The following is an 11,162-nucleotide window of genomic DNA, read 5'->3' on the forward strand; positions in this document are numbered from 1 at the left end:
CATATGTGATTTTAAGCTCTCTAGTGACCCCATGAAAGGCAGAAAAAGAAACAGATGAAATTAATTGTAATAGTGTATTTTATTTACCCCATATATACAAAATAACCATTTCAATGTGTAATCAATATAAAACCTTTATTAATGAGATCTTTTGCAATTTTTTTTTGTATTAAGCCTTCCAAATCCAGTGCATGTTTTACCCTCACAGCCTCATTAAGTGCTCAAGAGCCGCACGTGGCCGGTGGCTACTGTAGTGGACGGCGCAGGTGTAGGTCGTGTGCTTTGGGATCCAACAGTCCTGAGTTCAAGTCCTCGCTCTGCCACTTACTTAGGCTGTGTGACCTGGGGCAAGTCAGTCCACATCTCTGGCCCTGTTTCCTCCTCTGTGAAGTCGAGATAATAGTAGCACCCACCTTGGAGGGTTGTTGAGGGAACTTACTAAGATGCTGCACGTGGAGAAGCCTAGTGCCTGGTGAACCCCCAGGAAAGTGGGTGGGGTCAAAATGGCACCCTTGTGGATGGAGCCCAGGGTCAGCCGGGTCCCCGTCCAGCCCCTCGCTTACCACCGTCTCTGCCCCAGGTCCCGGATGCGCCGGGAGATGTTGGTGGAGGGGACCCAAGACGAACCAGACCTCGAACCCAGTGGGGGTCCTGGCGTCCTCCCACCAGGCCACTCCCACCGAGACCCCACCCTGCAGAGCCCCAACTCCGAGGCTGAGGACCAGAAGCCGGCCGTGAAGGAGCTGGAGCTTCAGGAGGGCCCCGCGGAGAGCGCCAACCCCTCAACGGCCCAGGACAAGGCCCAAGTGAGGATTAAGCAGGAGCAGACGGAGGAGCAGACAGAGGAGGAGAGGGGGGCGGGCGGTCAGCTCCGGGACTCGGGGGAGCCCGACGAAGGCCACGGTTCCCCCAGAGAGGCACACCCCGACCCTCCGGGTAATGACAGACTCCCCAGAGTGGCCCCAGGGCTCCTTTTTCCAGGCGGGACCACCCCAGACTGCCCCTCACTACAGCCCCCCCGAGAGAGTGAAGGTGGGGAGCGGCTACACCAGGACCCTCTGAGTTTTAAGTCAGCCTCGGAGTCCTCACGCTGCAGCCTGGAGGCGTCACTGAACTCGCCCTCGGCCGCCTCCTCGCCGGGCCTCATGATGTCTGTGTCACCGGTGCCCTCCTCCTCTGCCCCCATCTCCCCATCCTCGCCCAGTGGACCCCCTTCCAAAGTGCCGAGTGCCAGCAGCCCCACTGCCGACACGGCCGGGGCCTTGCCCCCGGGCACCAAGGCGAACCCCAACTTGCAGCGGCGGCACGAGAAGATGGCCAACCTGAACAGCATCATCTACCGGCTCGAGAGGGCTGCCAATCGCGAGGAGGCCCTGGAGTGGGAGTTCTGAAGGCGGGGGCGAGGGGCGCACCGGGTGGCCGCCTCCCCTCTCCCCGACAGGGTGGGGCGAGGGAGGGAGGAACCCAGCCCTCCCAGTGTGGACAGCAGTGTTATGCCGTTTACGTTTTTTGTTGTAACCCTAGTTGGAGGAAGTCATGTGAGCGGGCGGGGCGGGTGCCACTGCCTCCTCTTTTCGGCACCCCCTGCCCCAGGGGGCACCCTCCTCCCCACCCCGGCCTCTCGGTGGGAGGCAGAAGCGAAGCGGCGTCACATTTTCCCCTGGAGACTCCAAACTCTTTTAGAAAAATAAATAAATATTTATAGACCTCTTTTAGCTATTTTAATAAAGGATCCTTTGGAATTTATCCCCAGCTGATGCTGTTTTGATATTGCAGAGAGTTATAAGTCCGGACGCTGTCACAAGTGTCGTGAAGGATACACTGACATTGTGTCATTTTTGCCACTAGATGAGATTAAAAGAAGACAGTTGTTCAAAGCCATCACAAAACACAATAAGACTGACCAAAATTTAGATAACCTTGGAACCGCGGTTTTTTCCACATCTGTCTGTGAGACACAGCGCGTCGCTACTGCCCTTCCAGAAACCGTGCTGGAAAGAGAAAAGTCCGCAAGACTCTAAACGAAAGCCTCGATGCCGCTGAGGACGTGTGTCGCTCCGGTGGTCCGCTTTGCAACCTCGATAAAGCAGAGTGTCCCAGGGTGTTGTGGCCAGTGGAGAGCTGCGGGCTGTGGCCGACCGTCCCACCGAGCATGGTCCACTCCCTCCGGTCAGAAACCTGTGGCCTTCGCTGCGTCCATCGGTGGACAGGATGTGTCTGTGGATCCTTTGCAAAGCCAGGCACGGGGGCGTGCGACTGGAGGGGGGGCTTGAGCCAGAGGGACCCCATTCCGCAGCCTGAATCGGGGCCACAGCGCAGGAGGTTTCCCCACCAGCTCTCCAGAGCAAGGCTGTGGCCACCATCTTCCCGCCAAGCATTTTAAGAAACTCCCAGCGTTGGGCATCCCACAAGCGCCCAGCACCACAAAGTAGATGCGTCCAGCTGACACGCCATCTCCCCTTCGCCCAACTCTCTCTCATGTTGGCCCCGCTGCTCTTTCTGGAAGGCGTCTGCGGCACCACACCCGCGCAGAACAAAGCGTCGAGGTTGAGCTCACCACAGCATGACCACCGTACCCCAGCCTCCCAGGCCCCCCGCCTGCCTTCCCTTGCGTGACCTTCTGGGGAGCAGGGACTCTACCCCCCAACTCTGAGAAGCCTTCCTCTGGCGTCTTCGTCATCTTGGCTTCCAGGGGGAGAGTTCCTGGTCTGGATGGAACGGCCACCATATTGGTTGTTGGATCTCTCTCTCCTGTTTTCCTTTCTTTTCCTTTTTCAAACTCTCCGTGGGAAGGCGGAATTGGGCGACTCCCCAGCTGAGTCCGGAACGACGAGGAGAAGGTGGCCTCAATCGGTGCCGATCCAGTGCCAGGGGAGAGACGGCTGCCGGGGGCTTCGAGGATGCAAGGAGCATTTTGAAGCCAGGCTGGCAGCCCGGTGACCAGAAGGGGACAACTGACAGCCGTTCCAGAATCTCCGCTCTCGTGCACCCAGCCCAGACTGCAGGCTCCACGCCAGTCACCGAAGGACGCAAATCCTGCAGGAAAATCTCCTTTTCTGTATACCCAGGCTATGCATTGAAGAGTTTTCCACTGTAGACATTTTTACCCAGATGAAGGTATTTTTATACGTTGACAATAGGAAACAGTGACCAATTTTCAGAGTCATCAAATCTGGAACAAACCAAACGTCCCGTTTTAGCCACCACCGCCCTCTGGCGACGAAGACCACCGTGGGGGAACACACCGCTTTTTACTGAGACCCACCCACGGGCTCCCGGCGTCCACGCGGCCTGCGACTCCCAGACACTAAATCCGGCTTTCGGGAGCGGGATTGGATGAGCGCTTAGTATGGTCTTCTGAGCACGGACATCCCGTCGCACCGAAAGCTGGCGGACCCGTGAACAGCTTTGTCAGGTTCACGTCCTCGGACGGTCGAAACAAAACAGAAACCCACAAAACCGTTTCTATGAGAGATTCATGAACTTTGTTTAAAATTTTAAAGAAAAAAGAACACGTTCTGTCAACGCGTCGCTCAATACAGAATTGTATAATAATGTCTGGGCGTTCGGCTTGCTTTGTTCTGGAGCTGGGGGGCGGGAGGGTCCTCAGAGTGTTTAACGGTGTTTTTAAAAACTGGTTTCTGAGTGATTTCGCCACCACGGAAACACGAAGGCACGTCACATAAAAATTGCGATTACCGGCTTCCTTTGAGAACCGTAAAATCTGGCCACACCACGGCCAAGTTCCGACGTGGCCACCGCCCGCCGAGGAGTGGCTGCCCCCTTGAGATGGGAGACTCGCTGCCGTGTGCCTCGGCCCTCGCCCGCGCCCCCGCCCGGGCCCTGTGGACGCCTCGGCTGGCCGTCGTGCTGTGGGCCCAGCCAAGGGCGGCGGGGGGGCTGCGCTCCATCTCTCCACCCAGGGCGGCAGCGGGTTAGACCCTGGGTTCTCCTACTGAGGAGCCAAGATGGCGCCCTGCCCCCAAGTCAGTGGCCACAGGCCGTGGCCCTAAGACCAACCGGTTTACAAGCCGTGCCCACCGGAGGGGAACGTGTGGGTGGTCTCCTGGTGGGAAAATGCCAAGAGGGGCTTCCTGTGACCAGTGAAGCATCGCCCTTTCCCGGCTGTACAACTCGGGCCTCAGTTTCCCCATCTGTAAAAAGGTGTCAGAGCTGCCGGTTCAGAAGGTTGCGATGAGGAATAATCATGTGTGTGGAACCGGGAAGACAGTGTGGCCCCCGAGGGGCCCATGCTCCTTACTGTCAGCATGAGCTGGGCCCGGGGTGGGGGGGAGGGGCTGGACCAACCCGTGACGCTGAGTCCCTCTGAGCATCAGGCTGCAGGAGGTTGGTTTCTTCTTAACCAGTAATGTCAGGAGAGTCCCCAAAGTGGCATCAAACATTACTCATCCGTGAGCCCAGGCCACGTGGCGTCCCAAGACAGATCTTTCCGCTGTGTCTGGAAACCTTCGACCACCTGTTTTTCCACACGTCCTTGCAGTGGGAATTAAGGATCCACTGCCTCCCCCTGGGCTAGGAGAACGAATTGCTCCAAACCCAGCAGGGCACCCCTGGATGCCCGAGCACCCCATTAAGGCGGGGAGTGTAGTGGCGGGTTAATGGCCAAGGCCATCGGCCCTGGAGGTCCCGAGCTAGCCATTAAGGGTGACATTTCTGGCAGGCCCGGCCTGTGCTCAGAGTTGGAGAGGAGAGGGTGGGAGTCAAGAGCTCGGGGTGTGGAGCCAGAAGACCTGGTCTCAAGCCTGGCTCCACCTCTTGAAGCTGTGTGACCTTGGGCAAATGCCTAAACTGCTCCGTGCCCCACTTTTCCAAGCCATCCAGTGGGAGTGATGGGAATGGTACCTTCCTCATAGGTGGCTGTAAGGGTTCAGATTAAGGAAAGCCAAGGACTGGCCCTTCAGGCCCTCGGTGTGCAGCCCAGGAGCTCAGAAGTCAGAAATCCCCACATGTGGCCCATGGCGTGGGTGGGGCGGGTAGAGGAGGAAGGGGCATCTGACACACAAGCCCCTCAGAACCTGTGCAAGCGGGTGCCCCCGGGGTCCAGGAACGGACGCTCCATTCTGGGCCATGGGCCTTGGTGTTGGCACTGTGTCTGCAATCACTGCGCCTCTGGAGTGGAAATGCATCGAAAACACAGAAATGCGGGATTCTGGACTAGGGACCACGGGAGAGCAGAGTGGAGAGCCAGAGAGGAACGAGAAGGCAGGGAAGGCATGCTGGAGGAGGCAGGTTTAGATCCGGGGACAGAGGAGAGCAGAGAGCCAAGCTGGGGACAATCGAGTGGCTGTTCACCCAGGTAATAAGTACTTTTTGAGGACCTACTGTGTGCTCAGTGCTTCGATGGCAGAAAACACAGGGGACGTGAAACAATGGATAGCAGGGTCCAGGAAGGCTTCCTGGAGGAGGGGGCATCTCAGCTGACACCTGAAAGACAATAGGAGTTAGAGGAGAAGCAGAAGAGCGGGGCAGAAACAACAGCAGGCAAGACGTGGGACAGGGACAAGCACATGGGGAAACAAGTCCACAGGAGGCTGGAATTGGGGTGGAGGCAGAGGGAGGAAGAGGGACAAGGGCCAGATCCGGAAGCCCCTTGGGACATGGTGGGGAATACGCCTCTCTCCTGAGGGCAGTGGGGAGCCATGGAGGGTGTGAGAGGGGGTGGCTGTGGTCCGACCTGCACTTTTAGGAGGTTCGGAGGTCCATTTGTCTGGAGAGATGGTGGGCCAGAGGAGAGTGGCAGGGCCCACTCCCCCCACAGACCCTGAACCTCAGGCCTCTGTGGTCCTTGCCGCCCACCCTGCCCTCCTTTTCCTCCTAGCTCAGCTCCTTGCATGGGGCCTGCAGCCCCGCCTCCCATCACCTCCTGGGGACCGAAAAAGCCAGACCTCACCTGCAGCCACATTACCAGTCGCTATGGAAACCAGGCTGCCTTCGCAGACTCCCTGAGGGGAGGGGACAGGGAACGCCACCCTGAGTGACCTTGGCCAGGTGACTCCCCACCCTGGGGCAGTTGCCCCACCTGCCACAATGAGAAGACAAAACCGCTGATCTTTAATGCTCTGTGACCACCACCCCCCGAGCCTCTCAGGGGTCGCACTGGCTTTGAACTCAGCCGGCCTGGGTTCGACTCTCGGCTCTGGGGTAATCTAGGCCCTTCAGCGAGACTCAGTTCCCCTGTGTGTAAGACGGATGCCATCCTAGCAGAATCTACCTGTACTTGTTGTCTATTACAGCCTCACAAGTCACGCCAAAACCTAGTGGCTCGAAACAATAAACGTTTCCCTCTCACCTCTCGGGGTGGGAATCTGGGAGTGGCCACACTGGTGATTCTGGCTCCTGGTCTCCTGAGGTCATGCTGTTGGCCAGGGTGCAGTCACCCGAAGGAATCAGCTTCCGCGACGGTGCCCTCCCTGGCTGGCCGGCTGGCACTGGGGGGGGGGGGGGGGTGGCGGCTGATGGCTTCAGCTGCCAGCGTGTCCCCACAGCATGGCAGCTCAGAGTGGGCGAGGCAGAGTCTGTGCTGTTGTCCACCACCTAGATTTGCATCCCCACTGTCACTCCCACAGTATCCTGTTGGCCCCCAGGCCTGCCACGGTTCAGGGTGGGAGGGGTCCACACAAGGGTGTGGACAGCAGGAGGCAAGGATCACAGGGGGCCGGCATGGAGGCTGGCCGCCACACTGCTTAGAAGTTTCTTGGAAGATTCAATCAGCATTCCTGCTCAAAATGCAGCTTTCTAGACCCCGCCCCAACCTACGGACCCAGAATTCCTGGAGCGAGCGCCCAGGAACCTGCATTTTTAAGAAGCCCCTCAGGGGACTCAGGCATCATAGGTCTCGGTAAATGGGAGGCGATCCGAATTCACTTTGCTTTGCTCAGCCCCAGTGGGCGTGCCAGGCCCTGGGAGGCTGCTGGACAAGGTGGGAGTACAGAACACACATTCACTGGCACCTCAGCGCCGTTGGGAGCATCTGGGTTGAAAGGAATTGGGGTCCACTTAAAGATGTGCAAAGGGTCATCGGGAGGACCCAGAGGAGGTCTTGTGAGATCCACAGGTGATGTCAGCTGGGCTTCAGCCAGCGCAGTCTGTCTCGATCTGTTCTCTCTCCAAGGCTGCCTCCTACCTAACGGTGACTGTTTCCCCCACTGTGAAATTCCCAGGAGCAGCTCCCGCCCAGCGGCTGGGCTCAGGGCGGGGAGGTCCCCTGCAGTGTGGGGCGGGGAGGCAATGATTCACCTCTGTGTCAGCACGGTGCCAGGCCTGGGTGCCCACGGCTGGCCGGCAGGCCTGGTCCCTGCTCTCAAGGAGCTGCAGCCTGCAGGGCCTGGGGGCGCTGCCCAGGCTTTCTTGGCCCCACCACTCAGGAAGCAGTGACGCGGTTCTCTGGACGATGAAGAGAGGGCAGGAGCAGCGGGCCCAGGACTCCAGAGCTGTGCCTGGCGAGACAGGCGCGGCCGTGGCCCCGGGCGCAGGCAGACCAGCAAGCCAAGCCAAGGCGGCTCTGACCCTGGGTCAGAAGCGAGCCACCGTTTGAAACCCTAAGTAAAAAACAGTTCAAGGGCATACCTTTGAAAAAGTCTTCATCAGAAAATGCAAAATCTGCAGCAGGGCTTAAGGAGTTAATCATTTTACCGCCGTCGGGGAGTCTCATCTTGGGTGCCACGATTTTAGAAATTGGGACAAGTTTGTGTAACATGAGGTAAGGTGATGTTGGGAGTGGACAGTTGGCAACAGATCTAGCCCCATTCAGGAGCACACAAGGCAGGACCGGAAGTGGGGGGAGAGTGCGATTCTTTCAATATTTGTTCAGTTAGAAGAGGAGGGACCTAAGGCTTCCAGGAAAAGGGTGGAAACAGCAGCCACCTCACTGTCCCTTCACCCCACTGAGCTGACAACAGCCCTGCAGTTGGTTACCCAGAGCCATGCACTTAGGGAGCCTCTGGCTGCAAATTACAAACTAAAGTCCCCCTCCAAGCTTTCAACAAGGACATTTATTACCTCAACTAAGAAGATACCCAGAGGTGGGGTAGGTTCAGCAGGTCAAAGACGTTTTCAAGTGTGTGCTAAACTCAGTAGGGCATCTTTTCGTTGGCATGGCCTACTTCATGATCACAAGACAGCTGCCACAGCTCCAGGCATCAGACACAACTTCACCCCTAGAGAACAATGAGGAGCTCTTCTTTGTGTCTCTTTTTAGAAGCAAGAAGACCCTTCCACTCTAATCTCAGTGGCCAAAATTGGGTCACAGAGCCACTCTTTAGCAGCTAAAGTTTAGCCAATCCCTGCAAGGCAAATAGGAACAGCACAACTGATTGAATTTGACTAATCATTTAGGGTGGGTGGACATTGGCAGCCAGCTCGTAACTTCTGGCCTGATCGTCCTCCTTGGGGTTGTCATCCCCTACCCCAGATGGCTTCTCAGAATATTCTTTCTGAACACATATAACCTCCCCCCAAAGATTCTGGGTGAAGACCATTTTCTCTACTTGTCATGCTTCTGGGGTGTTTCAGTCCTGCTTATGCACGTGCCAGGAACCCCTCCCCAGGGTCAGAGGGAAACACTGACGTGTCGGCAGGTCGCTTGACAACACTGAGGCACCGACCAACTGGCATCCCCTCCCCCATTCAGTTGGCTCCCAGCAGGGGAGGGGTCTTGGGGGCTGTTCTCTCCTGCTGCGCCCCCACTCTGTGCCTGTGCCCTGTGGTGGCTGCGGTCACAATGCCACAGGCAGCCCTGACTCAGCCCGTGGCCGTGTGGGGAGCCACTTCCCCAGAACCCATCTGTCAGCTGTGGTCCCGGGAGAGGTGGAAGGAATTACTCAGCACGCACTGGATGCTCACAAGTGGAATGATTCCCTGACCTTAATATTTTTCATTTCTTGTTTTTGAACTTGTGCGGTGGACCTGGGACTGAAGGTTGCTCATGCTAAGCCACAGTTTTCTGAATGTGCGAGATTTTTCCAGACCGGGAGACATGTGACCCAAGCTCTGAATCCACATCAGGAGGACCAGTCTATGGTGCTGGGTGACCTCCGGCCATTAGCCCAGCCCGGGATGAATCTGAGAGCTGATCCAGGCCCTCAGCACCCCCCAACCCACCCACCCTGTGCTCACAGCAGACATTACCAATCCATCGCAGGCTCTTCCCCTCAGAATCCTCCTCTCTCAGGCCCCAGGCAGCCCCACGCGCTGATCGCTGCGGGGAGCCCGGTTTCTCTTCCCTTCGGGGACCCTGGCGTTTCTCCCAACTATAGGGCTTCTGCTCACCGTCGACTCGCAAGTCCTCACCTTTCACCTGCGCTGTCTCCCCTCTGAAAAGGAGCGCTGCCACTCCTCCTGCCCGCCCGTGTGTGCCCCTGGAAGGCTCTGCCCTCTCCCACAGGATTCCAGAGGTGCCCGTCCCTGCTCGACACTCTCCAGCTGTGCGAAGGCGGCAGCCTTCCTAACCTCTCCAGCTTCGGTCTCCTCCTCTGCGGTGGGGCCTGCCCTGCCCTGGGGGCTGTGAGAACGTGCCTGGCAGACACCCCCCCCAGGGCTGCTGCTGGCTCTGCCAGGGAGACCCATCCACCATTTTGACAGGGAAAAAAACGGCACGCCAGCCATCATTTGACAAACTTCGGTTTATTTTATTTTAGCTTTTACATCCCCCCGGGCAGGCTGCCTGATATCCTCCCCCAACCCAACTCCAGAGGCAGCCTGACCCCATCTTGTGCTTTGGGGGGGCAGCCCCACCCAGCCCCTGAGGGAGACCAGGGCATTGTACCTTTAGAGCTTGTAAACCTGCACCAGGCCTGGGCCAACGCCTCACCCCACCAGCTGGGTGTGGCCAGGACTCGGCGCCGGGACCCCCAGACCCAGAGCCCCCAGCCAAGAGTGGCCCTCCCCCCTCTCAGGCCTCGGGAAAGGGGGAGAGGAAGTGGACAAACCTAGAGGCAGCTGCCGGAGAGCCAGGCTGGCAGGGAGAAGGCCAAGAACCAGGTGAGACTGGCCAGGTGCCTTTGTCTCCAGCCGAGGCTCTGGGCCCTCCCCTTGGGGCAGTGCCACCTATCCCCGTGCCACCCCTAGCCAGGGCCAGAGCCAGCGAGAAACAAAAGCACTGAAAACACAAAGCGTTGTTGCTAGGAAAAAACCACCCAAAGTATTAAAAATTAAGTTAGGAAGCCCAGTCAACTGCGCCCGCAGTCAGCTGGTGCCGGCAGACACACGGACAGCCCCCTGCTCCCGGAGCCGGGCGCCAGGCAGCGGGAAGGGGCTGAGTCTGTCCCTCACCGAGAGGGACTCTCTGGGGAAAGAGGTTGGGGCAGAGGTGTCCTCAGGGGGCCCCGGTGTGGGGCCCTGAGGACTGTAAACATGACCCAGCATGAGGGCCAGGGCGTCCCAGCCCCGAGACTCTCCTGGACGGAGAAGGGCCACCGTGGTGAGCGGGCACAGTGAAGCGGTCGAGATCCGGTCCCCCATCGGGATTGCGGGAGGGGGGCCGAGGGCACGAGCTCAGAGAGGGGCTGGATGGAGGGAGAGTGTTCTGGAAGGCAAACATGGCTTCTCAGCCGTGTCCTTGTCCTCCGGGATCCGTACCTGAGCCCTTTCTGGGCAGCGAGTCAGCTCTCGGCCCCTCCTCCCCAGCAGAACCTGCTGGAAAGTCAGCTCAGGCCAGGCTGCCCAGCCCGGGACTGGAGGAGGTGGGGCAGCTCCCAGAGGGCCCCCCCCCAGCACCCCCACCCCCACCCCCCGGCAGGCAAACCGGGTAGGAGGAGTGAAGGATGCAGTGGTGTCGAGCTCGAGGGCTGCCACACCAGGGCAGACGTGGCCCGGGGCCAGAGGGCGGCTCCTGAGCACCTCCAGGGCTGCCAGAGCCCGGGGCAAAGTCCCGCCTGCCCCACTCCAGGCCCGGGACACGCCTGGAAACCCGCCCTGCTGCGCCTGGAGGCCACCGTGGAGGAGCCCTCCCCGTCCCTGCGAGGCCCAGGCCCACTGGGCACCTGCCTTTGCGGCCACACAGCCTCAGCAGCACCCAGCCACCCCAGCCGGGGCTTGTCGCCAGCAACAGGCCTTTGCTGGGTGGGTGGGCCCAGCCTGGGCAGATTCCCTGGAAAGCAGCCCTCGGCTTCTGGAGGCTCCTCCAGGCCCTGGGTTCTTGGAAC

General features: G+C 58.9%; 1 protein-coding gene across 5 annotated transcripts in view; it reads left to right on the forward strand.

The window, feature by feature from the left end:
• Positions 1 to 3,557, forward strand: part of CUX2 (cut like homeobox 2) — a 238,762-nt gene extending 235,205 nt beyond the window's left edge. For all 5 annotated transcript variants that reach the window (XM_044775877.2, XM_044775879.2, XM_070516036.1 and 2 more), the window contains exon 22: positions 581 to 3,557. In XM_044775877.2, the coding sequence (XP_044631812.1) occupies positions 581 to 1,391 (811 nt within the window). In that variant the 3' untranslated portion in view covers positions 1,392 to 3,557. The remainder of the gene's footprint in view (positions 1 to 580) is intronic.
• The last annotated feature ends 7,605 nt before the right edge of the window (positions 3,558 to 11,162 follow it).

This window comes from Equus asinus, chromosome 8 (assembly GCF_041296235.1).
Source record: "Equus asinus isolate D_3611 breed Donkey chromosome 8, EquAss-T2T_v2, whole genome shotgun sequence".
Classification (NCBI taxonomy): Eukaryota; Metazoa; Chordata; class Mammalia; order Perissodactyla; family Equidae; genus Equus; species Equus asinus.